The sequence below is a fragment of the Solanum lycopersicum genome, chromosome 10 (assembly GCF_036512215.1).
Source record: "Solanum lycopersicum chromosome 10, SLM_r2.1".
NCBI lineage: Eukaryota > Viridiplantae > Streptophyta > Magnoliopsida > Solanales > Solanaceae > Solanum > Solanum lycopersicum.
In genome coordinates, this window is record NC_090809.1 from 54,608,635 (window position 1) to 54,635,940 (window position 27,306).

At 33.8% G+C, this 27,306-nt stretch overlaps 3 protein-coding genes across 6 annotated transcripts; 2 read left to right on the top strand and 1 right to left on the bottom strand.

The window, feature by feature from the left end:
* Window positions 1-468: 468 nt before the first annotated feature.
* Window positions 469-10,639, bottom strand: LOC101250846 (triosephosphate isomerase, chloroplastic). Of its 4 annotated transcripts, none has more exons than XR_003244037.2 (10): window positions 10,273-10,637; window positions 9,879-9,905; window positions 9,678-9,747; window positions 8,497-8,620; window positions 6,915-6,999; window positions 6,618-6,750; window positions 6,197-6,370; window positions 5,649-5,731; window positions 4,638-4,801; window positions 469-1,019 (listed from the first exon to the last, which is right to left on the bottom strand). XR_003244037.2 is itself a non-coding variant. In XM_004248617.4 (9 exons), the coding sequence occupies exons 1-9, from the start codon at window positions 10,456-10,458 to the stop codon at window positions 4,745-4,747; spliced, it is 939 nt and encodes a 312-aa protein (XP_004248665.1). In that variant the 5' UTR covers window positions 10,459-10,639; the 3' UTR covers window positions 4,473-4,744. The 4 variants fall into 4 exon arrangements, 1 of the variants encoding a protein (XP_004248665.1); XR_011212210.1 differs by lacking the exon at window positions 469-1,019 and adding an exon at window positions 4,473-4,529; XR_011212209.1 differs by lacking the exon at window positions 469-1,019 and adding an exon at window positions 4,473-4,532.
* Window positions 10,640-13,651: 3,012 nt separating this feature from the next.
* LOC101253329 (translocon-associated protein subunit alpha) lies at window positions 13,652-18,281 on the top strand. The gene is made up of 8 exons (XM_004248626.5): window positions 13,652-13,924; window positions 14,667-14,831; window positions 15,183-15,233; window positions 15,323-15,411; window positions 16,974-17,051; window positions 17,180-17,383; window positions 17,793-17,870; window positions 17,997-18,281. The coding sequence occupies exons 1-8, from the start codon at window positions 13,861-13,863 to the stop codon at window positions 18,045-18,047; spliced, it is 780 nt and encodes a 259-aa protein (XP_004248674.1). The 5' UTR covers window positions 13,652-13,860; the 3' UTR covers window positions 18,048-18,281.
* A 7,618-nt stretch (window positions 18,282-25,899) lies between these two features.
* Window positions 25,900-27,039, top strand: LOC101254847 (proline-rich protein 4-like). The gene is made up of 2 exons (XM_004248631.5): window positions 25,900-26,146; window positions 26,389-27,039. The coding sequence occupies exons 1-2, from the start codon at window positions 25,984-25,986 to the stop codon at window positions 26,916-26,918; spliced, it is 693 nt and encodes a 230-aa protein (XP_004248679.1). The 5' UTR covers window positions 25,900-25,983; the 3' UTR covers window positions 26,919-27,039.
* The last annotated feature ends 267 nt before the right edge of the window (window positions 27,040-27,306 follow it).

A 27,306-nucleotide genomic window follows, 5' to 3' on the forward strand; every position in this document is an offset into this window, starting at 1 on the left:
TAGGTAACTGATTTGTGATTTGAATATTTTTATCCATTTTTTAAAAACTTCTTTCAAATAAGCTCAAATTCAAGACATAAGTGTCATATTGTTTCATAAAGAAATACGAAAACATAAATAATTTTTATGAACAAAACTTCAAGCATCAATCAATTTGTCAAAACAATAAAAATCGTACAAATTCATTCAGCATCCTTTTCGATGTATATATGTTCTAAAATTTATTTGAGAAACATGCATACACATAATGACACTCAATTTGAACAAATAATTTCTTTTTCTTTATTTGTTTTGCAATTACAACTTACTTTTTTTCATACTTACAAAAAGTTATTGCAAAACACTATTGGAAAAACGCGTACAAGCACAAAAAGATATATGTTAAAAGTATTAAAAATAAAATGAAAAAATAATGACACCAAAAATTTAAGTGTAAACCCTTCTAAATAAGAGAAAAATTACGGGCTAAGAGGAGCAACTGATATCACTATAGTAAAGAATTTTACACTCTATAGTCACAAATACAATACTCAAAGAGACTACTACACACTCAAAAGGAACAATACTTTTGATTTTCACCTTACTAAAATATCGCTCACGCTCTATTTTTCTTATATAGTCTATGGAATACCTCACTTTGCTCTCAAAGTGGTCTTTTCTCTCTAACTTGGTGTGTTCTACAATGAGCAAAATGCTTTATTTATAGAAGGAAAAAATTATGCCTATGTCGCTAATGACATAGGTAAATATAACAAAGTAAAAAAGGATTTCAAATCTTACTAATATGCCAACTATCAAATCTTTTATATTCAACTCTAATTACTATTCTTTTTTTAACAATTACTTGTAGCAATTGAATAGCAAAAGTTGACCAAAAATATGGGATGGACTCCACAAATCTCCCCCTCCAGTCCCATTCACTAGAAGGAGGTATCTTCATTTTCTTTAGAGAGAGCTCATACCCACAAGTTCTTTGCATAACTTGAACTTGTCTTTCGGTATCGTCTTTGTCAGCATATCTGCAGAATTTTCACTTTGATGAATATTGTGGATTATTTGACGAATATTGCAACATTAATGTATTTAGATACTAAAAGACTCCTCCTAAGACTCCTCAACTTAATGGTTTGACTGAAAGGATGAATAGGACCTTGATGGAAAGAGTTAGATGTTTGCTTTCGGAAGAAAAATTGTTGAACTCATTTTGGGGTGAGGTTTTATTGACCGCTGCATATGTTATTAATCTATCTCTTGTTGTTGCTTTGTAAATGTACCAAATAATGTTTGGTATGGGAAGGATGTTTACTATGATCATTTGAGAGTGTTTGGTTGCAAAACTTTTGTAGATGTGTCAAAAGATAGGAGGTCAAAGTTAGATGCCAGGACAAGGCAATGCAATTTCATTGGATATGACCTTGATGAATTCGGTTACAGGCTATATAATCGAATTGAAAAGAAACTTGTGAGAAGTCCTGATATTATTTTCATGGAGAATCAAACAATTGAAGATATTGACAAAGCGAAGAAGGTAGAATCTCAAGTTCTGATGGTATAATTCATCATGATGAAGTTCCTCACATAAGTATACATGGTTTTTTTGGGTTTGTTGATCATGGTGACGCCCATAATCATGCATCGAATCAACATGTTGATGTTGATAATAACAATGATATTGTTATTGATGATCCTCTTGCTCATAACGTTGTGGACAAATCAAATATTCTGCTTCGGAGGTCCACAAGACAACGGTTTCCTTCCTCCCGTTATTCACCCAATGAGTATGTGTTACTCATTGACGGGGGAGAAACTAAATGTTATGAGGAGGCCATAGATCAATGAATTGAAGACATGCAAGATGAGATGACCTCTTTGCATATGAACCACACTTATGAGTTGGTAAAATTGTCTAAGTGCATGAGAGCTTTGAAGAACAAGTAGGTGTTCAAAGTTAAAGTTGAAGAACATAAGTTGAAACCCATATACAAAGCTAGACTGGTTGTTAAGGGATTTGGTCAAAGGAAGGGTACTGACTTTGACGAAATATTTTCTCCTGTTATAAAAATGTCCTCGATTTGCACAGTTCTAGGTTTGACAGTTAGTATGATTTAAAGATTGGACAGATGGATAAGAAGAAGGTTTTTCTTCACAGTGACTTAGAAAAAGAGATTTATATGGAACAATTGAGGGCTTCAAAGTAGAAGGTAAAAAAAAATTTGTGTGCAAACTCAAAAAGAGTTTGTATGGCCTAAAACAAGCTCCTAGACAGTGGTACAAGAAGTTTGAATTTGTTATGGAGGACCAAGGCTATAAGAAGATTTCATCAGATCATTGCGTATTTGTACAAAAATTTTCAGACAATGATTTTATCAACCTCTTGCTATATGTGGATGATATGTTGATTGTGGGAAAGAATACTCCCAAGATTGACGAGTTGAATAAAGAGTTGTATAAGTCTTTTGCTATGAAAGACTTGGGTCATGCCAAATAAATTTTGGGCATGAGATTTACTCGTCTCAGAGATGAAAGGAAGATTTATTTGTCCCAGAAGAAGTACATTGAACGTGTAATAGAGCGCTTCAATATGAAGAATGTTAAGCCTGTTAGTACACCTCTTGCTGGTCATATGAAGTTGAGCAAGAAGATGTGTCCTACAGCTTGGGAGGAAAAAGAGAGCATGGCCAAAGTTCCATATTCCTCCGTCGTCGGAAGTCTAATGTATGTAATGGTATGCACTAGATCGATATTGCTCACGCAGTTGGTGTTGTCAGGAGATTTTTCAACAGTCCAGAAAAAGAGCATTGTGAAGTTGTGAAATGGATACTCATGTATCTTAGAGGAAGCTCAAATGAATGCTTGTGTTTTGGAGCATCAAATCCAATCTTGAAAGGCTATACAGATTCTGATATGGTAGGTGACCTTTATAACAAAAAATTCACTAGTGGGTATTTATTTACTTATCATGGTAGTCGAAGTTGCAGAATTGTGTTGCACTATCTACTACTGAAATTGAGTATATTGCGGCTACTGAAGCTAGCAAGGAGATAATATAGCTAAAACAATTTCTTCAAGATATTGATGTGCATCAGATAAAGTATATTGTCTATTGTGACAGCCAGAGTGCAATAGACTTGAGCAAGAACTCTATGTACCATGTAAGAACAAAATACATCGACGTCAGATATCATTGAATTCATGAGGAAGTATAGAGTGAATCATTTCACGTCAAAAAGATTCACACAAATGAAAATTCTGCAGATATGTTGACCAAGAAGATACCGAAAGACAAGTTCGAGTTATGCAAAGAACTTGTGGGTATGAGGTTTCTCTAAAGAAGATGAGATACCTCCTTCCGGTGAATGGACTTCAGGAGGAAATTTGTGGAGTCCATCCCATATTTTTGGTCAACTTTTGCTATTCAATTGCTACAAGTAATTTCAAAAAGGAATAGTAATTAGAGTTGAAAATAAAAGATTTGGTAGTTGACAAATTGTTAAGATTTGCAACCCTTTTTGACTTTGTTATATTTACCTATGTCATTAGTGACATAGGCATAATTTTTTCCTTCTATAAATAGAGTATTTTTACTCATTTGTAGAACACACCAAGTTAGAGAGAATAAAAATATTTTGAGAGCAAAGTGAGGTGTTCCATAGACTATACAAGAAAAATAGTCTGTGGAGAAAATTATAGTGTGAGCGATATTTTAGTTAGGTGAAAATCAAAAGTGTTGTTCCTTTTTAGTGTGTAGTAGTCACTCAGAGTGTTATATTCGTTATTACACAGTGTAAAATTCCTTATTATAGTTATATCAGTTGCTCCTCTTAACCCGTGATTTTTTCCTTATTTAGAGGGTTTCACGTAAAATTCTTGATGTCATTATTTTCCCATTTTATTTTCATTACTTTCCAACAAACACTGTCCATATGCTCTGTTCTCACTTAAATTTCCTGACTTGCGTCAATTTAATGTTCCAACTTGTCAAGTATGCCTAACCCATACTTCATTAAACCAAGTATAACTTATACTAAGTAGACCTTTACGCCACCTTGTTGAAATATAATTAACTTTTGCAAAGTAGTTTAGAAATAGTTACTTCTCTATTACAAATCAAGTGCAAAAAGACTGTATACGTTCAAATTTCGACTGTCATGGAGCTTCACTTATAAAAGTTTTAACTCTAGAACACTATTCTTGAGTTTCACTTTTATAAGTTTAACTCCAAGACGATGTGATCAAATATGAATTTCTACTAATGAAACTTTACTTACTATGCTGGAGTGATGATATGCTTGAGATAAAACCATGTTGTGCAGTGCACTGGAATTCTGGGAACAAAGGTGCCTTCAAACATCTGAAGTCAAATTGTAGGTAGTTCCAAGAAAAAAAAAAGCAGCAGAAAATGTACTAATTGACCATACTTCTCATTTGAAGCATAGATATTTATTCTGTGTTGGGACTTGGGAGGGGTCAAGTGAATTCAACGAACTTTGGTATAATTAGAGTCGAGGAACATACAACACATCCAAGCCCTGCTATAAAAAAAAATTTACACTCTGAAGCTCCACAATTTGCTTTCAGTGTGTTATTGAAATGAGATGGATGGAAAACAAGTTATACAAGATGAGTTGGGAAGTTACCAAAATTCCACTAGATAAAACTCCTTCGTAAATTAGCCATCTGATGCTTCCAGCACTGCTATTTCTCTACGCCATTTGTTTCCACGACTACAACCCATGACAAATGATCAAGCAGCTACCTTCTTGGATGTTACAGAATTAATAATGGTGGCAAACTCAGGACCCTGAAACACAGAATATTAAGGTTACGGCGCATTTCAAAAATCATACCCTTTCAAAAACAATGGAGAATTTCTACTTGGAATAAATGATGCAGCCACAACAAGTTAGAAATATCCAGTACAGAGGAGTTGGTTTAGTACACAGTTAATGAAACTAATCGCAATGTGTATTTTTATATTCTATCTCCATGTAAATTTCTAAGATACAACCACCACCTATGGCTGATTACCTTCTATCATCTTTTTGTGATAACAAAAAAAATTTCGGAGGGACATTTGATGCATGGTTGTAACTTGGTGGATAATGGTTGTCCCTTTACCCGTCTCTACTTAACTACCGGCTTTAGTCCATTGGCAGAGTCGAACTATTGACATGAGTGTAACCTATGTGTCATGCATTGTGCTCTTACCATTGAAGCGAAGCCCTAGGGATATTGCTTTGGTTACACTCCATCAAAATCCCAAGTCCCAATGATCTTCACATCGAACTCCACATATCAATAGAGTTCTTTCTAAACCAACTTTGGCACTCCAGAGTGTTTGCAGTAGTTGCACCAACACCAAAGAATTTTTAGTGTCCACGATAAAGGGTAGGTCCACCGTCCACTTATAGTCACGATGAGCGACAATTTTTTCCCAATACTAGTCACAGTGAACAACATTTTCTAGATATGATGTTCTTTCTCAAGGGATGCCATAAAATCTAGGTCCAGCTCAAATTTAATAACTTAACCATGTGTTAATTCTTGCAATTTTGGTCCAGGATACAGTTCTTGCATGTTACAGGCAAACAGGAAACTATAAAATATTTTCCAGACAAAATGCATGTACTTAGCAATTAAAAGATAACCTTTAAAGAAGCACCCCCAACTAGAAAGCCATCAATATCTTCTTTCTTTGCCAGGTCAGAAGAGTTGCCTCCGTTCACAGAGCCTATCAAAATTTTACAGTTTAATGAAACAGGCAAATTACAATTCAGTTTCACGAAAAATCTAGGCATATCAACAGAAGGGAGACAGGATTTTGAGGCACCAAATACAGGTTAGATATGCCTCAATTTAACAATGTGTCAAAGTGACTCACAAAAAGAGAAAAAAAAAAAGAATTCTTCAAAAGACAAACAAATAAGAATTCAACAAAAAGAGTTAGGTGTTCACTTCCCCATCCCCCCTATGTATAAAAAAACAAAAAGAGGAGTTAACTACTGTAATTTTGATACGGCTCAACACAACCAAGCGGAAGCGGGGAACTCTTACGATATCTAGTTGACATATCAATAACAAATCACAACATGGCTGAAATCCTTAAATTTTAACAACTCATGCAATCTCTATTTGCATGCATGAAAGAAGAGGAAAAGGTATTTTTTACATGAAATTCAACACTCAAATTCATTACCTCCATATATGATGCGTGTTTTAGAAGCAACTTCTGCAGAAACATTCTTACTTAGCCAATCACGAACAGCTGCATGGACCTCCTGAGCCTGCTCAGGTGACGCCACTTTACCAGTTCCAATGGCCCATACAGGCTCATATGCGATGACCACATCATCCCAACTTGGTAAAGCATCTGCACATCACAGAAATGTCAATCAAACAGATCTAAGAAATATAAAGCTTTCACATGAACACTTTTATTAGCTTTAGGGAGAAAATTCATTAAGCCAAAAGCAATGGATATAAATGACTATCCCATCCCTCATCCCTGCCCCCAGTGAGTAATCTTAGTTTTTAATAGAACATCATATACATATATAGGTCCCATGAATATGAGATGAAAGATTCTGCAAGAAAGACTATACTCAACAAAATCTCACCGGCAAAAGCCTTCAACTGGTTGAAACATACATCAAAAGTTTTTCCAGCTTCTCTTTCTTCCAATAGCTCTCCAATACAGGCTATCACTCCAACATTCTGGCTTAAGGCATAAGCGGCCTTCTTCCCAATAAACTGCACAAGAGAATGGCCCAGTCAAGTCCTTAGTGAAGGTGAACAGCTCAACACACAACGAAGTATCATCAAGAACCAGCAAATGTTTTACTTCATTTCACTTGTGACAAATTGCTTAGTTTTCCATAACATTCACAAATCAAATGATTCTTGCAAAGCCTTACTTCATCATTTTCTCCAATTACATGTCTCCGCTCAGAATGACCAAGAATGACCCACTTGCAGCCAATATCTTTCAACTGTTCCACGCTACATATGTTAAATAAAACATATTATAAATTGAAGATGAGTTACACGAAAAGGAGAGTAATTGGGTCCACATTTGATCTATGATATATTTTGAAGTCATACACAATGAACAATGAAGAAATGACGGTCTCTGCCGTCCATTTACCTAATGAACTGCACTTCTAATAGGATTCTTGAAGTGGAGTTTAACTTTTAAGGTTGGATTCCACATCTAATTGGCGGAAAGAAGCATTGGCTTATATTTTTATGGAAATGTTGCCTTGTAGGACAATCAGATAACAGATTCCCTTTTATTTTTTATTCAATACCTTGACTACATAGTAATGCTATTGATCATGAAATACAAATACAATGGTGGATATTGTTGTACTAAATTCACTACTCAGTATTATCTTCTTTTTCTTGACGGATAATTGGGAAATCAATAGGCTTCAAATTTCTTCATAACACTGAAGCAATTTTCTGGAAGTATTGATCAACCAGAAAGACTGACATGACTAAGCCAGATCTACAATGTCAAATCTTCATACACAGCTTTAAATCATACTGGATCGCTGGCTGGTATTAGGCACTGGAAACACAGATGGGAAAAATTACCCATCTAAGTGGCACTCTTTACTTGATGTGGTAAAATTCCGGCTTGTATTTGGTGGACTGTTTGGAAGGAAAGAAAATCAAGATGTTTGGAAGATATAGTCAGGCTTGTCCAGAAGATTAAGATGACTTCTATGCTTTTGTTCCATTTTTGGTGTAAAGAAGAATTACTATAAGTAGATTCGCTGTTTGATATCCTAGAACCCTTGCAAGAAGAACAAGGTTACTCTTTTTCTCCTTTCGAATAGTAGATTCGGCTCTTAGTACAGTTTTACCTCTTTTACTCAAAAAAAGATAACCATAACCACGGAGAAAACACAAAGAGAAACTTCTGATCTCAACAGCCATGTCATGCAGGCCTTATTGGTGAAAATATAGTTAAAATCTTTCATTAGGATGACAAGAAAAACATTGGTTTTGATACACCTTGAAAGGACACAACCAATTAAAACTACGCTGAAAATCAGGAAGAATAAACTTGTAAAGATTCCTTAGCCATCTTGTCGTTCCTATAATGGGGCAATTTCCCCTTATAGTTTGGTTGTGAGAAGGCTATTGAGAACCTATCTTTATCAGAGTTCAAATACCCAAAGACCCAAAAATGCTAGGTCATTACTTCTATTTAACTAAGCCTTCGGGAAAAAAGTTACCAGATACATATGCCAGTGAGAGGTAGCAGATATCAAGTAGAATTGTCAGAGGTATGCCTTGCTGAGCCGGACATCATCATTATATAAAAGAAAAAGAAGTAAACTTTGGTCTGGATTTTCAGTAAATTAGGAAAGACTGCAAATTAACATTCGAAACGAGACTGTTGAATTACCAAAAACCATCATATAGCGAGGAACAAAGCAACTCTGGCGCATTAGTTGATTTAAATTCAATTTTACATGCGAGCTTAACCTGATTTCACCCGTGAAAGCTCCACCTTTGCCAGTCCAGCAATTCTGACCAGAAATCTCAATCCTATCAGTTAGTGAACTCTTCACTTGATCAATGTACATAAAGGGAGGTGCAACAACCACATCTGCAAGTATCCAAGTAGAACATATTATTCTGTGATAGCAACTGATTCAGAATATAAAATCACTATATGAATGTTATAAGCTAATAATATTTTCAGCAATCTTGACTGGTTGACTGATGAAGATGAAGCAAATCAATATAATTGGTAGAGAGAGTGTTTTATCTATACACGGATATGATATCACAATGCCGAAAACCCTTACGGTGCATACTCTGGAAGGACTGTGCTATCAGCACCAAACATTCATGAAACTTTGGACATGGACAATCCAATTAAAAATACTGGTATTACATCTTTATCGATACTACAGAGTGAATATTGGGAAGCAAAGAAAGAAATAAGAGAATGAGAGTACAGTAGGATGAACAACTGAATCATCTAAAATGCAACAGACCTGCAAACAAGAAACAGAAAAAGGAATCCCCTAAACAGAAGCATCATCTTTTGTGTGCCTTTGTCATGCCTTTTGCAACACCACTTTGAGTAGGCTAATTAACATGAGTTTGCTTCTAAATCCAGTGGCCAGAACATTCAAAGATGACTTGCTTTTCCAAGACGTATCTCTACGTCTAGGTTTGTAAAGAATAAGTATCAACAGGACATGTAGATATGGCCAGTGTCATGAACACTTCGATTGCAAATCTTCACAATTCTTATAAGGTTTCTATATTTTTCATTAATGCTTGCATAATCAACTTCATTCTCATTAAAACTGAATACCAGTATTACCAAGACGAGGAAAGATATCATTTCAGATTTCAAATACAAGTATAAAACAAAGAGCACGGTGTCATCCGTGTGGCCTTGACAAAAACGAGATATCATCCTAGATAAGCACTATATAAGGGATATGCACAACAAACAATATTGAATGTAGGTGAGAAGTAGTAGTCAGCAAACTAGGGTCAAACAAAGTGGCAATTATAACAGGCTTACAAAGATTGCTCTGCGATCAAAATCTGAATAGGGTAGAAAGTCATTGAGACAGCTTCATAGAAAGCTGGATATGCATATACAGCTTGAGGCAATAGAAAGTGAGCAATATTGAAGAACTCACCAACATCTGACTCGAGTTTCGCACTGTTCAGATCAGATACAAGCTTGCTTATGGAGTCCTTTGTTCCATTCTGCGAGAAATATTGACAAAGTTATAAAAACATAAAAACCATAGGGAAATAAACGCCACCGCCCATTATGAAAAAGAGGGGTTCCAAATTTCAATCGCATAACTTGACAAGAGGGCATAAGATGTACTTACACATTTCCAGTTGCCACCAACAAAGAACTGCAAACAAGAAGAAAACTATAATCAGACATCCAACCATGTTGCATTGGATGTTTGTTTTTATAAAGAAGAAGCCAACCAGCCTAATCTAGTGTGCTAAGGTGGGAAATTGAAGTAGTCCCATAAACAAAAGAAAGGGGCTCAAATAGAGTAGAACAAATATAGAGGATTCATGTAGTAAACCCCAACTAGTTTGGATTGAAGACACAGTTGAAAACAGTTGCTGTTTGCTCAGTACAAGTGATTCAATACAGTCATTGTACCATACTCTGTTCTAATAACTTGTATCAATTCAGATTACACACAGAGCCTAACAAACTGATGAAATCTACAAAAGCCAAATGTATAATGTAAAAGTTTTATATACCTTGCCGGAGCCAGCCATGGAGACGACGGGTCTGCAACCTTTGTGAGAGTCCACATTTTGGAAAAAAGAGCGAGTATTGTCAAGCTTGAAATTAGAAGATGGACGGAGACCAGAAAAGTGTGGTGGAGTGGAAAAGGCAATGGCGGATTTTGGACCAGAAAGTTGAGAAGCTAAAGAAGTTGCCATTTCCGAAACAAAAATGGCCACCTTTCACTTATCTATCTGCTAACAAACTGCTGTTACTATTCAGAACATCTGTATCTGATCACTTTTACTTTAAAAAAATACTTTTAATACTAACTCATGTACACGTAGAGAGAATATAATAATCAAAACATTATTAATATGCATGTAAAGCTTGGTGCAGAGTTGTGGTATGTGGTGGATGGATAAGGTTAAAAATGATTCTAAGAGAGTGGAAGGATATGTCATTTTCTGTATATGTTGAGGCCATAAATTGATGGCTGATTTAATCTCCAGAACAAGAACAAGAATATGTTTTGGTAGGGACAGGATAACATTGAACTTCTTCCTCTGAAGTAGCAGTGGTGGAAATTATTTCTAGTGAAAGATACTCTCAAGTCTTATCCATCACTTGAACCATTCGAACCACACCAATTTTCCCACACAAAAATAGGAAACTAGGGATGGAAATTGATAGACAATGTTAATTTTAATACTACTCCTTCCCACTATGTTTTTGCTACATTGCTACTAAAATCAATCCGTGCTGTAACAAAACAGCTCAATAAAGAAAAAGAGATTGAAGAAAAGACGTGTGTCTATGGTTGTACTTTGAATATAAATACTCTCTCCATATATAAACTTGCATGGTGTGGCAACTTCTCCTAGAACTAATTCTATATAAACTACAAATAATTTATACTAAAACATTGATATTGAAAATCTACAGTTACATAAAAAGGGAAAAATGAGAATTTCTTTTATGAAACTTGAGAAATTTGTTTACAAGACTATTGCAAAAGAATAAATAAGAAAACGTATAAACAGGGTGGGACGAGGCAAGGCTGGGCTCGACGTGGTCAATTATTTTTAAAAATGCTAAATAGGATTGGATAGGACGGATCAAATCTAAGCAAGTTATTTGTCCCGCCCTTACCAGCCCTATTGCATCCCTAAACTCAAACAATCGTTCTATCAACACACAACGAAGAGCTTAGTTGCGGGTTAAACCACTAGCATACCCCTACAATGTTCTTAATCCAAGAAATCAAACATTAGCAAATTTTTTTATCAAAATAATTTATTATTTAAATCAATTTATAATCATACTATATTTTTTTAAAATTTTACAAAACTAATATAAACATTGTTAATAATAACATATTAGCCATGTTTTAATTTCTGCTAAGCAACGGATCAAAACTGACAGGACTGACGTTAAAGTTGGAATACGTTATTACAAGTAACGTTTTAGTGTTTAAGTAGAGCCGCTAATGTTTTAGAATCATTATACTGTTTTGATCCTTCTATCTTAAACCCAATTTACTGTACTTCCTCACCTTACCCTATACCCAATTTCAATTCAATATTTCTTCCCCTTGCTGCAGAAAATATATGCACAACGCTATTTTCATTCTCGCCGTTAGTGTTACTGATTCACAATATCTCAGTTGCATAAGTATTTCGAGGTAATTTCTTAATTTAAAATTTGGTTTTTCTTTATAAAGGAATTGAATTATATTGAATCGTAAGTAGGATTTGTATAAATTGAAGAATCCATTAAGCAACCCATGAAATTGGATTCCAACATAAGTTGTTACCTGGTTATTTATTTTGTTTAATTCAATTTAAGAATTTCTTTTATGACCACTAGACTCGAAATTGTTATTTAAAGCTGTAGCAATTGTATATATTGTTGAGGAATTGACAATTTGCATAGCAGTGCATTGAAGAGAAGAGCTATAGTTACTGTTACATAGCATTGTGGAATAGTATATGTTTGTTAGCTACTTACATAACAGAATTAGTTTGTAAGGATAAATTGTGTGAGCTCATTAGTTGGTTTGCTTTGATTATTGTAACTAGCACTTTAGTCATTTATATAAATAGCCTAGTGTATGGATGTAAACAAACAATGAAAATATCTGAAATAACCATCTATATTCTTATTTGTAATTCCTCAATTTTGCCTCATCACTTCAAACAATTTTGATTTCAATTCTTAACCTATATTAAGAAAAAAAAATTATACTCGATCTCTAATGTTGCTTAGTATAGTCTAAGATGGTTTGTCTTTATTCTGTTTTTAATTATTGACATAACCGATTAATTGAACCAAAAAAATCCAAATGAAAAAGAGAAAAAATCAAGTCAAATTAAATTTATTTTGGTTCGAATTGTGTTACACTTCTTCAAAATAAAAAATAAAAAAATTCAAATCGAAAAACTGAATGCACTCTCCTAAATTGCGAATGGATGCAACAAAAAGTAACTAAATAAAGATAATCAAAATAAAAAGACCAAAAGCAAAAAAAAAAACACTCCATTATTTACAATATAGAAGCAAGCGTTGATTAATCTAGTAATAATATAACAATAACAATGTATATCTTGTGTATTCTCAGAGATGATGTTTATGATCAAAACATCTAAATAAAATTAGTGGTGTAAAATAAAATTTTAATAAAACACTTCTAATATATATATATATATATATATATATATATATATTATTGTATGTTTTACATAGCTATTTCTAATCTTGACCAATAGTATACATCAATACACCCAAGAAAAGTTATGATAACAAGAGATTTCGACATACATTAATACATTTCAAAAAATTATTAGTATAAAAAAAATACTTGTAAAGATATGAAAACTTATAGGCTCAACAGAAAAAAAAATAATTATTTGATTAAGAAAAGAGAGGTAGAGACATCAGGGGAGAGAGAGAAAAACAGAAGTTGTACATTATTTTAATATGAAATAGAGCTTATTAAATGAATGTGGTTAAAACTCTTTGTATAAATTTGATTCAGTTAGATTATTTTTTAAAAATCCAATAAGATTTAAAAAAAAAAACAAAAAAAACAAACAAATGAGCTTTATGGTTTGAATTTAAAATGCTGAGATTCAGATTTAAAAATTCAAATGTAAACTTTTGTTAAATTAATGAATATCTTAATATTTAAATGTGCCTCCATATATTAAAAAATGAAAACAATTATATATATATATATATATATATTTTATTTTTTTAAAAAATAGGATAGCTAATATTTCCATAAAGAAAACGTTGGTTAATTGGAAAGTTAATATATATATATATATATATTTTTTTTTTTTTTTTTTTTTTTTTAAAAAAAAAAAAATAGGATAGCTAATATTTCCATAAAGAAAACGTTGGTTAATTGGAAAGTTAAGTTGGGCCCCCGTATTGGTATGGTTTTGGATCTTCGTATTTGGTAACACGACGAGATTCACTTCCTATTCCTCTGTTTTACCGTCGCCGAAAAACGACAAAAACTGCTGCTTTTGCTGGGCTTTATTTTTTTTTTTGGGTCCTTCTTAGCTCAGCTCTACATTTCTGTTAGCTCTCTCCATCTTCATCTTCGATCTACAATGTCGATTAGGGTTTTCTCTGTTTTCCTCGCTCTCATCCTCTTCTCTGCACCATTCATTCAAGGTTAGTTTCCTCAGATCCAGATCGCTCCTTTGTATATTATTCAATGTCTTCTAATTTTCTTTGTGATCTTTGAAGTTGACATTCAATTCGATGCAATCGAGGTGCCTATTTACTGTTAAAAGTTGAGATGCTCTAGATATTCGAAATCACTGGCAAATATCAGCCTATTGCTGTTTGTTTTTGAAATTTTTTTATCTATTTGTTTCCAATTATGTTATCGTTCTAATTGGTGTGAATATGTGATTTGTCTTCGTTGAGTAAATCTGTCTCTGAATGCTAAGGCTACATACCTTGATAATCTTCTCCATTTGGAAACGAAAGTTAAAGCAAAATTTAGTATTTGGAGAAAAATTGGATTTTGAATTGTGCTGTGGGTGGCGATAGTGGAAACGCTGTACTAGTAATAAGGTAGAGTTAAATTAACTGTCTTTGATTTGATAATCTCATTTTATATATGATATGGGAAAGAACTGTTGATGCATGCATAGATCCCACCTAATAGAGTAGTTCAGTTGCTTGATTTTTCAGTTTTCAGTTAGTTATTCTTGAGGTTTGCATACCTTATTGACTATTGTCTTCTAGACTTTGGGCATGATTATAGAAGAAAGGTTACAGAGGATTTGTGTAGCTGATTTGCTTATTAGTGTTTCTTCTTTTGCAGTTGATTATTAGGAGGGAGTCCCCCTTTCAAATATTTCCTGCATTTCATGTTGGTTTCTTATTGTATTGACTTTCTTCATAGTTGCTAGATGTCAATCCGACCCTGAAACAGATGTGGTAGAAGGCACTGGAGAAGCAGGAGATCTTGGAATTGTTGATGAGGATGTCCGGGATTTTGGCAGTGATAGTTTTAGTCCCGCACCTGGGATTGAGACGGTTTGTGTTTTCCCCAAAAACCCTTCTAAGGGTATAATCCCTTCCTGTTTTCTATCTTTAATCTTTTGCTTAAATGATACTCCCTCCGTTTCACAAAGAATGACCTACTTTGACTTGACACGGAGTTTAAGAGTATAAAGAAGACTTTTGAATATTATGGTCCTAAATTATAGGTAGATCAAATGTACAAAATTGCCCTTTGATCTTGTGGCCTTAAACATGCCACGTGGAAAGTTGTTACCAAAAAAAGAAAGAGGTCATTTTTTTTTGAAACATTCTAAAAATGAAAGAATGTCATTCTTTTTGAAAATTGAAACTGAGTGAGTAGTACTTTATAGTTTAAGAATTGCATCTCTCTGAACATATTTCATCATCTTTGCAGTAGTGGCAGCTGGTGAGGAAAGTGAGCTGTTAGTTGGAATGAAAAATGATGGTAATCCTTTGGTATTTCAGTGTATTTATCCTCCCTTTCAAGTGCTTAATTTTAGTGATTCATTTCCAAATTTTGGCTGCCTAATACAGGAGATTCAAGTTTGAATATCATTGCAATCCAAGCCAGCGTTCACCTTCCTTTTGATCACCGCTATTTGGTTCAAAATCTGTCTGTACAGGTAATCGTTTGGATTTTTTTTTGGTAGAAATCAGGACTCACCCTGCTTCTTCCATAATGTTTGTGGTGTATTATGTCCTTTATGCTGAAAGAAAAACTTCTCATCTCAAATTTAATTTACTTGTTATTTTGGTTCATTAAGCTGGAATTTACCTATCCACTGAGTTTTGAGTTCTTCGGGTCACATTCAATATTATTTAAGGTTTCTTCATGTTGACTTTAAACCTTAAGGTTAATAGTTTCCTTATTTAGCTTAAGTTTCATGCACTTGCTTTTATAGCAAGCCAATTTTCAAGAAAGTTGTTGTCAGGCCCTTAACTTTTCTGGTTTTAACAAATGGGTTGCTTTGATTTTCTCAAAAGTTGGTGGTCAGAAGACTTTGAACATTTAGTACCATGAATAATAAGGTCATTATTTAATATTTAGGTTAATTCACATTGATTTAGGATGATGAGAATGAGCAGATCATTTTCAGTTTTACAATGTGAAAAATGAAAAAAGTAAATTAAACATTTATGCATATGAAAATCTCCAAAATGTATTTCTATTGTAAAATGATATCAAGAATGATCAAGCAATAGACATGAATTGCGATTGCTCTGAGCCTCTTGACTTGTTCGTAGAAAAGTTTAGATCACTACTACTTCACCTAAAAAGTACATTCCACTGTTTGTGCAAAGTCCAAGTTTACATTCCACTGTTTGTGCAAAGTCCAAGTTTAATGAAATATTACAGAAATACCCTAGAAACTGGAACGTTAATTATATTGTTATCTGTTTGACATGGATAGATAAAATATAAATTCGATAAAAGCTTCTGAAGATGTGTAGGGCTTTCTATAAATTTTCTTATACAGAGTGTTTCATGGATTGCATGTCGTTGATTGTAGTGTATGTTGTCTGTTTTTCAAGCTGCACTAAGTTCAGTTGCCATTAATCTGTCCGTGATTCAATAGAGAATTGGAGTTAACAGTTGCTGGAATGAGCTCCTCCTATAAAGCATGGGGGTGTGCTTTGCCGATATTGGTGACTAATTCAATTTTGATGGTGCATACTACATATCATTCAAAATGAATGTTAAATTTAAGGTGAAGCTGTTGAGACTAATAATACCCACCCCTACCCGGGGTGGAAAAACAAGGGATGTGAGCTGGTTAGCTGCCAGTTGAATGAGCTTATATACAAAACTCATTCTTCTCACGATTGAAACAATTTTTTCCTTTTTGGGTTTTTGTCTTATTTCTTATTATTATTGCTCCTTGGATATAATTTTAGGTTTATCATTAGTCTTCTGTATATTACTGAAATTGATCTGTTCTTAAAGTAACACAGATGGTAAATTATTTGAGAAGAAAATATCACTTCAAAATTATCTTGAAAGTAAAGTACAATATATATGTCACAATGGCAACGTTTGCTTTATTATGCTTTACAGGATGAAAGCTCTTGTGAACATCTGTTGTTAATCTGGAGTTCCTGTTCAAATTAGTCTCTATTTTCATGCTATTTCACTGTGATTTGTGTTAGAGACCTTGCTAATTTTGTATTTTCTCCCATTTCCTAGGCTTTTAACAATGCTACAGTTCCACCTTCTGCTCAGGCCACTTTCCCATATATATTTGCTGTCAGCAAATTTATGCAGGTTGGTTGCTTGGCAAACATTTGTACTGATTTTCTCTTTTGTTATCTGCTTATCTTTGTACTTCGTTTGCTCACACTTAAATGCTGCTGTTGGTTCATACTCTGAATAATTTTTATTTAATGTTGCAGCCCGGAAGCTTTGATCTTGTCGGTATTATTGTTTATGAGATAGACCAGAACCCTTTTCAAAGTACATTCTACAATGGCACTATTGAAGTGACTGAGCCTGGTGGTCTTCTCAGTGTTGAGTCTGTTTTCTTGTTTTGTCTTGGAATTGCCCTCCTTGCCCTTCTTGGATTCTGGATTCGTGGTCAGATACAAAATCTCTCAAAGGTGATTACATTTACTCTTCATATAAGCACCTCATGAGAGCAGAAGAATATTGCTAGTGCATCAGAATTACTGAGTGAATTGATAAATACATGTGTGAATGGCCTCATTCGTGATTAGGGTTATACTTTTCCTTTCATACACCCCTATCCTCCTGACATGGTATGATTAGTTTGGTATCAACAATCTTCAGAATTTGGTACTGACTGAGACTTGATCTGGCGGTGACAGTTAGATATATCCATACATATAAGGGCATTACTTTAAGAGCACAAAATGTACGAGGGGTTTACCTATGGGGCCGAGACAATCTTATTGTAAATGTGTGTTTTAAGTCCAAAAAGTGTATATTGCACTTCTGTTGGTCCTTTTCCTTTTAACCTTTGATTTTCTTTCTTTGATGTATGTATAGAAAACTAAGAGAGCACCAAAGGCAAAGGTTGAAGTTGGAACAGCAACAACAGATGCATCCACGGATGAATGGCTTGAGGTTTGTGGTGGTTTATTTTACTTTTGGAAATATTTTACGTCTAGTTTTTTAAAATCATGTTAAAATGATTTCTTTTTATGTTTGTACTTCGGTATGATCTCGATCTCCTTGTGTGTGTTTATGCAGGGAACTGCGTATTCTCAATCGCTCTCTAACAAGTCGAAGAAGAAGAAGTGAATTGCTTGAAGTTTCTGATACTGAGGCTAGAGATAGAGTTGCGAATAGTTGAAAACATGAAATAGGTTTCCGAAAATAGAATCCATAGACGTTCTCCACTGTTGTAGCACGAGGGAAAAACCTATCATCCATGTCTATTTAGTACCAACTGACTTGTAGTTGGAGGTCGCAAAGACAATTTTGTCTAACACATTCACATTTTTTCCTTTCAAATATTTATTGTTTTTCTGGGTAGATAGATTTGGCCAGCTAATGGTTCTTGTGGCCTTGTTTGAGTATATGGAACTTGGAAGACTCCTTTTACCTTGTGGATCTTTAAAAACATATAATAGAAATATTACATGTGATATAGAAACTAAATAAAGAACAATAACATGTACTCAGCAAGGTAAAGTTCACTATAAGTAGTGGTTAGAGAAACTAAATAAAGAACAATAACAAGAACTCACAAGGTAAATTTTATGGACCCATCTCATATACTCTAGGCTACGCACTCCAGTTCAATTGGTTGGATTAGAAACTGATGATTTGGGACGAATCATATAATAGTAGTAGAATGTATGATTTGGGACGAATCATATAATAGTAGTAGAATATACATGCAAGTTTCTGTAGGATTTTAGCAAGCGTGAATGGGAAAAGAAAAGAGAGAATATGAAAAGTAAGGAAACTACTTTGGATTTGGATTTGGATTTGGCAAATGATGTGATTGATTGATAAATTTTTTGGATAAAATTTATTTAATCAATTTTTGTTAAATCAAATAAATCCTGTTAATATTATCTTTTATAAATTTGCGGGTAACGGTAACATTTCGAAAAGTTGTTACTTTTCCGAAAAGTCGTTACTTTCCAAAAAGTAGTTATTTTTCTAACACACAGATTTTTTCGAAAAGTTGTTATTTTTTCCAAAAGACACAACTTTCTGGATAAAATGGTCTGAACATATTTCACTAAACAAACATGTTCCTTGCTGAAAATGGCTATAAAAGGAAGTCAATTTTTGATTTTTCAAACACAGAAAATTTTTCTTTCTCTGCATTTATTTTTCTCTCAAATAAAATCAAAGTGTCGATCGACTGAGTCTGTGTGACTTGTTGCTGTTCTTAAGTTCGTTGAAGTTAAAGAAGTTTGAGGTATCGCTATTTCTTTAACAGGTTTAATCCGTTTTATCTTGGGAGAAATTAATCCATAACCTTGGGTACAATGAGGGGATTAAATTTCTTAAGGACATACATTAGTTTCTGTGGACTCGGATTAATTCTTGTATTCTATATTATTTTCTGCTTCATCTTATTTCTGTTTCTGTTTCTGTTTATTAACTTTATAAATACAAGTTGTTGTAAGAATAACAATCTTAAGAAATTTAACAGTTTCTGTATTTGAGGTTTCTGGAGATTAAAACCTTTATGGTTTTCTACTCTGCTTGAATTTTTAAAATTCATTCGATTAACGATTAAAAGAACATAAAAACTTTATCGTTAAATCAGAAACAGTTTGTGTAAAAATTTGTTCTTTACTGTTAGTATTTTAAATACTTAATTTATCTGCCATTTGTGACAGAAAAAAAATGACTAATTCAAGTTAAACAAATGCTGGAACAGTAAGTGCTGCAACAACAACGGTTGCACATAATCGTTCAAATGCTGCCTTAGCACCGGCTGAGAAACCTGCAAAGTTTTCTGGAGTCGACTTTAAGAGATGGCAGCAAAAGATGTTCTTCTATCTCACTATGTCGAGTCTGCAGAAGTTCATCAATGAGAATGTTCCTATTATGTCAGATGAAACTCCGGCTGATGAACGATTCTTGGTAACAGAAGCATGGACACACCCAGATTTTTTGTGTAAAAATTATATTTTGAGTGGTCTGCAAGATGATCTGTACAATGTGTACAGCAATGCCAAAACCTCAAAAGAACTCTGGGATGCTTTAGAAAAGAAGTACAAAACAGAAGATGTCGGAATCAAGAAATTCATTGTGGCAAAATTTCTGGACTATAAGATGATAGACAGTAAGACTCTCGTCAACCAAGTTCAAGAATTGCAGGTCATAATCCATGATCTCCTTGCTGAAGGATTGATTGTGAATGATGCTTTTCAAGTGGCTGCAATTATTGAAAAGTTACCTCCATTGTGGAAGGACTTTAAAAACTACTTGAAACACAAACGCAAGGAGATGACTGTTGAAGATCTCATAGTAAGGTTGAGAATCGAAGAGGATAATAAGGCTGCAAAAAAGAGGTCACGTGGTAATTCAGCAATATCTGGAGTAAATTTTGTTGAAGAAGATTCCACAAAATTAAAGAAAAGAAAGAAAGCATCTGGTCCAAAAAGCAATCCTCCTAAGAAGAAATTCAATGGAAACTGCTTTAATTGTGGTAAACATGGTCATAGGGCTAGTGAATGCCGGGGTCCTAAGAAGGACAAGAAAAAGAAAGATCAAGCAAACTTGGCTGAATCCAAAGGAGAAATGGACGATCTCTGTGCAATGCTTTCAGAATGTAACTTGGTTGGAAATCCAAGAGAATGGTGGATAGATTCTGGTGCCTCATGCCATGTTTGTGCCAACAAAGAATTATTTTCATCATATACTCCAGCACTTACAGATAAAAAATTGTTTATGGCAAACTCCGCTGTTGCAAAGGTGGAAGGAACTGGCAAAGTCCTATTAAAGATGACATCAGACAAGGTGGTGACTTTGAATAGGGTCTCATATGTTCCAGAATTGAGAAAGAATTTAGTTTCAATTCTAGTTCTGACCAAGAATGGATTTAAATGTGTATTTGTTTCTGATAAAGTAGTAGTAAGCAAAAATGATATGTATGTAGGAAAAGGCTACCTTAGTGATGGCCTTTTCAAACTCAATGTAATTGCAGTTGATATGAATAAAGATTTTGCTTCTTCTTACTTGCTTGAGTCTAAATGTTTATGGCATGAACGTTTGGGACACGTTAATAACAAAACCTTGCGAAAACTGATTAACTTAAATATTTTGCCAAAATTTGAGTGCAATAAATCAAAATGTCAAATTTGTGTTGAATCTAAGTATGCTAAGCATTCTTATAAATCTGTTGAAAGGAATTCAAATCCTTTAGAATTGATTCACACTGATATTTGTGACATGAAGTCAACACCATCACGTGGTGGGAAAAAGTATTTCATAACTTTTATTGACGATTGCACTAGATATTGTTATGTCTATTTGCTAAATAGTAAGGATGAAGCAATAGATGCATTTAGGCAATATAAAACTGAAGTTGAAAATCATTTAGATAAAAAAATCAAAATGATCAGAAGTGATAGAGGTGGAGAATATGAATCTCCATTTGCAGAAATATGTTTAGAAAATAGAATAATCCATCAAACTACTGCTCCCTACACTCCTCAGTCTAATGGAATTGCAGAAAAAAAAAATCGAACTTTAAATGAAATGATGAATGCATTACTTATAAGTTCAGGTTTACCACAGAACTTGTGGGGTGAAGCTATCCTTACAGCAAATCAGATACTTAACAGAGTGCCTCACTCAAAGACAAATGTAATTCCATATGAGAAATGGAAAGGTAGAAAACCCAATTTGAAATATTTCAAAGTGTGGGGATGTCTAGCCAAAGTCCAAGTTCCTATACTCAAGAGGGTAAAAATTGGACCTAAGACTGTGGATTGTGTATTCATTTGATATGCCACAAACAGTAAGGCATGTCGATTTTTGGTTCATAAGTCCGAACATCCAGATGTTCATGATAATACGGTAATGGAATCAGATAGTGCTGAATTTTTTGAACATATCTATCCGTATAAAACTAGACTTGAGTCATCTAGTGGGGGATCTAAACAATCCATAGAAGAACCAAAAGAGAATGAACAAAATGAACAAAGTCCAAGACACAGTAAACGTCAAAAGACATCTACTTCATTTGGATCAAATTTTGTAACATTTCTTCTTGAAAGTGAGCCTCAAACATTCAAGGAAGCAATGTTGTCTAGCGACTCAACCTCTTGGAAGGAGGCTGTTAATAGTGAAATTGAATCAATCTTAAGCAATCATACTTGGGAGTTGGTTGATCTTACTCCAGGGAACAAACCCTTGGGTTCAAAATGAATCTTTAAAAGGAAGATGAAAGACGATGGAACTATTCACAAATATAAAGCAAGACTTGTTGTCAAAGGTTTTAGACAAAAAGAAGGTCTTGATTATTTTGACACATACTCGCCAGTGACTAGTATTACATCAATTCGAATGTTAATTGACTAGCTGCAGTATACGGTCTTGAAATTAATCAAATGGATGTGAAAACAGCCTTCTTAAATGGAGAGCTTGAAGAGGAAATTTACATAGAACAGCCTGAGGGTTTTGTAGTTCCTGGTAAAGAAAAGAAAGTGTGCAAACTTATTAAGTCACTTTGTGGGCTGAAACAAGCACCAAAACAATGGCATACAAAGTTTGATCAAACCATGTTGTCAAATGGATTTAAGATCAATGAATGTGATAAATGTGTTTACATTAAAGATACTCCAAATCAGGAAGTTATTTTATGCCTATATGTAGATGATATGCTTATAATGAGCAAAGACATTGCTAATATAAAAGCTACAAAGCGTATGCTTGCTAGTAAGTTTGATATGAAAGATTTAGGAGTTGCTGATGTGATATTACGAATTAAAATTCTTAAAACTCCTAACGGTCTAGCATTGTCTCAAACTCATTATATTCAAAAGATACTTGAAAAATTCAAAATTTTGAATTTTAAAAGGGCAAAGACTCCAATTGATGTAAATCTTCATCTTGCAAAGAATAAAGGCGAAAGTCAGTCTCAATTGGACTATGCTAGCATATTGGGAAGCTTAATGTATGTCATGAATTGTACACGACCAGACATAGCTTGCGCTATCAGTAAACTGAGTCGATACACAAGTAATCCTAATCATAATCATTGGTTGGCAATGAAGAGAGTTTTGGGATACTTAGATGACACTCAAAACTATGCTTTACATTACAACAGATATCTAGCCATTCTTGAAGGATATAGTGATGCAAATTGGATTACTGGATCAACTGAAACAAAATCCACAAGTGGATACGTTTTTACTATTGGTGGAGGAGCAATATCTTGGAAATCATCCAAACAAACATGTATAGCTCGCTCTACAATGGAGTCTGAATTCATTGCTTTAGACAAGGCAGGTGAAGAAGCTGAATGGCTCCGAAATTTCTTAGAAGATATTCCATTTTGGCCCAAACCAATGACCCCTATATGCATACATTGTGATAGTCAAGCTGCAATAGGAAGGGCTGGAAGCATTATGTATAACGGCAAGTCTCGTCACATAAAACGAAGACATAACTCTGTGAGACAACTACTCTCTTGTGGAATTATCACAATTGACTATGTGAAGTCAAAAGATAATGTGTCGGATCCACTTACAAAAGAACTAAATAGAGAGGGAGTTGAGAAATCATCGACGGAAATGGAATTATGGCCGAGAACAAGTCATCATGGCGGTAACTCTACCTAGAAGACTGGAGATCCCAAGATCTAGGTTCAAGGAGATAAAATAAAGTCATTGATGACGGTTCAACATTGTCAAAGGAAAAAAATATTATTATTATTTTATGGTCCATTTTCATGATGAGACAATGTTTAGTAACCAGGATAAAGACATAAGGACTTTTTAATGGTTTTAAGTTTGATACAGGGAATATCAAATGGTGTATCTATGGGATAACACATTTAGAAATCACCTATGTAAGTGTGAAGTGTAAGCCGCTTCAAGGAGAATCCGGTAAGGCCAGTTCTTTAAGCACTTACTATCCAAGATGTGTTCATGGCTGAAACGAACAAAACAATGAGAACTAAGAACAGTTCAAGGGTTGATTGTGTGACATATATTGTCTAGGTATACATCAAAGCTCGACGGTTCAAAGATATCAAATCTACCGATTGACCGAGTATATCCGATATATGTTCACTACGAAAGTTTAAAGGGAAACCTACTTATCCAGATGCGATTAACCTTTACCTACAAGACACACAAGTTTTTTCATGCATATGTTTTAACAATAGCCTTCCCCATTCATGTGGGGGATTGTTGAGTTTTAGCAAGTGTGAATGGAAAAAGAAAAGAGAGAATATGAAAAGTAAGGGAACTACTTTGGCTTTGGATTTGAATTTGAATTTGGCAAATGATGTGATTGATTGATAAATTTTTTGGATAAAATTTATTTAATCAATTTTTGTTAAATCAAATAAATCCTGTTAATATTATCTCTTATAAATTTGCGGGTAACGGTAACATTTCGAAAAGTTGTTACTTTTCCGAAAAGTCGTTACTTTCCAAAAAGTAGTTATTTTCCTAACAGACAGATTTTTTCGAAAAGTTGTTATTTTTTCCATAAGACACAACTTTCTGGATAAAATGGGTCTGAACATATTTCACTAAACAGACATGTTCCTTGCTGAAAATGGCTATAAAAGGAAGTCAATTTTTGATTTTTCAAACACAGAAAATTTTTCTTTCTCTGCATTTATTTTTCTCTCAAATAAAATCAAAGTGTCGATCGACTGAGTCTGTATGACTTGTTGTTGTTCTTAAGTTCGTTGAAGTTAAAGAAGTTTGAGGTACCGCTATTTCTTTAACAGGTTTAATCCGTTTTATCTTGGGAGAAATTAATCCATAACCTTGGGTACAGTGAGGGGATTAAATTTCTTAAGGACACACAGTAGTTTCTGTGGACTCGGATTAATTCTTGTATTCTATATTATTTTCTGCTTCATCTTATTTCTGTTTCTGTTTCTGTTTATTAACTTTATAAATACAAGTTATTGTAAGAATAACAGTTTCTACATTCGTAGACAAGTTATATAGAGATTAGTTATATAAGAATTATTACGTGTTTGGTTAAATAAGCTATACTGCATTATATTATTTGAAGGAGGATGAAGAATATAATATGCATATGCATGATGATGCATATAGTCCGTCCATAAGTACGAGTATGTTGAAGTTAATAGCAAGAAAAATTAGTTGAGAAATGTCCACTTATTCACTGTCTGTGTGAGAAAGATGAATAATTCCCATTTCATGAAAATGCCAGCATGATATACCTATCTTTTTCTCTTTACTGGATACTTCATCCGTTTCAATTTAAGTGTCTTAGTTTGATTGAACACGTAGTTTAAAGAAATAAAAGAGATGACTTTCGAATCTTGTTATCTTATATTATAGACGTATGAAGTACTTTAAATTTTATGATTTTAACTAGCTATGTAAACTGCTGGAATTGACAAACTTATTAAATAAAAAAAGAGATATTGGTTTAGAAACAAACTAAAGTAAGATAATTAAATTGAGACAAATGAATTACTTCCACACACAAAAAAAGAAGCAAATCAGGCACAGCAGTAGAAAGAGTGTCAAATATGGTTCGATTTTTATTTGAAAAAAGATCAAACTAAATCATCCATGTCAATTTATAAATACAATTGATTTTAAAGTATTTGTTGAACACCCCAAATGGAAATTTAACAAAAAGTAGTCAAAAGTTCACATGTAACTACTCTGAATTTTAGCAAAATTTACATAAATGAGAACCGCTAAGTAGGTTTAGAAATAGAAAACAAACGAGGTTTGTAGTTGGATGATACTTCATTGAATGAAGTTAATGACTTTTGATCTAACAACTCGCCCATATTAGTTATTTTTTTTTGAACTTTTGCTAGCTACAAACCTCTTCTAAACATTCCATAAGTCAAAAATTTCATGTGAATGTGCTTAACTGTGTTGGTTGTAAGTGTAACTAATAAAAAATGTTATCATTTTTTGTACTATAAATACACCCTTTAGCATCTCAATCAAACATACTCAACACATCAATTTTTTCTTTAACTTGACATTTTTTGCAAAAGAGCTCATTTGCCCTTAGCATAGTGATCCCAATGGGGCTTCATGAGTCCCTTTTTGGCAGAGTCTTCTCTGTTTCTTTGTTATTATTTGCAGTGAGCTTCTGCTATGCTGATGATAAGACAGTTCAGGTTGTTGGATTTGGGGAATGCGCGGATTGCAAAGAGAGTAACATAAAGACCATTCATGCATTTTTAGGTATGTAATCGTTAAAATCAAAAAAACAATCTCTTGCAGAAATGTAAAAGAAAAAAATTGCTTACAATACACCTAATGTGGTCTAGACATTTCTTGAACTCTGTGCACAGTGAAAACTTTGTGCACCTGACTGCTTTTACAGTAGTGGTACCACTAGTTTGAAGCTTGTAAAACCCTGTATTCTTCATTTGAAATCCTAAATCTGACTCTGACTATAACGATTCTTTCTTTCTTTCTTTCAGGGCTTGGTGTTACCATCAATTGCAGGAATGCAAATGGAGAGATAAATACAAGAGGAGAGGGAAAACTAGACAAAGACGGAAAATTCGTGGTGTTACTTCCTAAAGAGATGGTGAAAGAGGGGAAATTGAGAGAAGATTGTTTTGCACAACTCCATAATGCATCAGCTACACCATGTCCAACACACAATGGCATAGAAGCCTCAAAAATTGTATTGACTAATTCAGAAAACAATGAAAAACAGACATTGAAACCACTTGAAAATCTAAAATTCTCAACAACCTTATGCACCTCTGCTTTCCTTTGGCCATTCTTCAAGCATCCACCATTTCCAAAAATTCCACCTTTTCCCTTATTCAAAAATCCATTTATACCTCCAATTCCTCCAATCCTCAAAAAACCACCTCTACCTCCAATTCCAACCTACACTAAGCCACCTCTACCTTTAATCCCACCAATGTTGAAAAAATCATTCCCTGAGATACCAATCTTTCAAAAACCATTGTTCCCACCTTCTCTTACTCAGCCATAGCAGGGCTTTAAAAAGAATAATGCACAGACATATAGGCGGATTCAAGATTTGAAATTAGTTATTGTGCCTTTTAATGTATGTGCGTGTTTTAAAATCGTTTAATAAAACTTCTATTTACATATATAGTTCGAGTTGAAAGTAACAAGTTCACGTCTACTATTGCATATGTGCTGAAATCAATGTCAAACTTTCTACTGTATGAAATAGTATAAGTGAAGGATGATGGTGCTTGAGAATGTGAAACCATGAAAGATAAAGGCAAAATGGTTAAAAAAAGAGAAGGATTAACATAGTTAATGGAGTGGTGAATTAATAGAAATATGTTACTTATCTAGTTGTCTGTTCACGCAGATTATTAACATTCATAAGTAACCTATATATTGGTTGT

Excerpts from the sequence above, each read along its gene's own strand:
- LOC101250846 (XM_004248617.4), bottom strand. The coding sequence starts at position 10,458 with ATGGCAACTTCTTTAGCTTCTCAACTTTCTGGTCCAAAATCCGCCATT. Across the intron at positions 9,748-9,878 it reads TTGGTGGCAACTGGAAATGT|AATGGAACAAAGGACTCCAT; the intron begins GTAAGTACATCT and ends TATTTCTCGCAG. Across the intron at positions 6,751-6,914 it reads TAATTGGAGAAAATGATGAA|TTTATTGGGAAGAAGGCCGC; the intron begins GTAAGGCTTTGC and ends TCTCTTGTGCAG.
- LOC101254847 (XM_004248631.5), top strand. The coding sequence starts at position 25,984 with ATGGGGCTTCATGAGTCCCTTTTTGGCAGAGTCTTCTCTGTTTCTTTG. Across the intron at positions 26,147-26,388 it reads GACCATTCATGCATTTTTAG|GGCTTGGTGTTACCATCAAT; the intron begins GTATGTAATCGT and ends TCTTTCTTTCAG.
- LOC101253329 (XM_004248626.5), top strand. The coding sequence starts at position 13,861 with ATGTCGATTAGGGTTTTCTCTGTTTTCCTCGCTCTCATCCTCTTCTCT. Across the intron at positions 13,925-14,666 it reads CTCTGCACCATTCATTCAAG|TTGCTAGATGTCAATCCGAC; the intron begins GTTAGTTTCCTC and ends CTTTCTTCATAG. Across the intron at positions 17,384-17,792 it reads AGATACAAAATCTCTCAAAG|AAAACTAAGAGAGCACCAAA; the intron begins GTGATTACATTT and ends ATGTATGTATAG.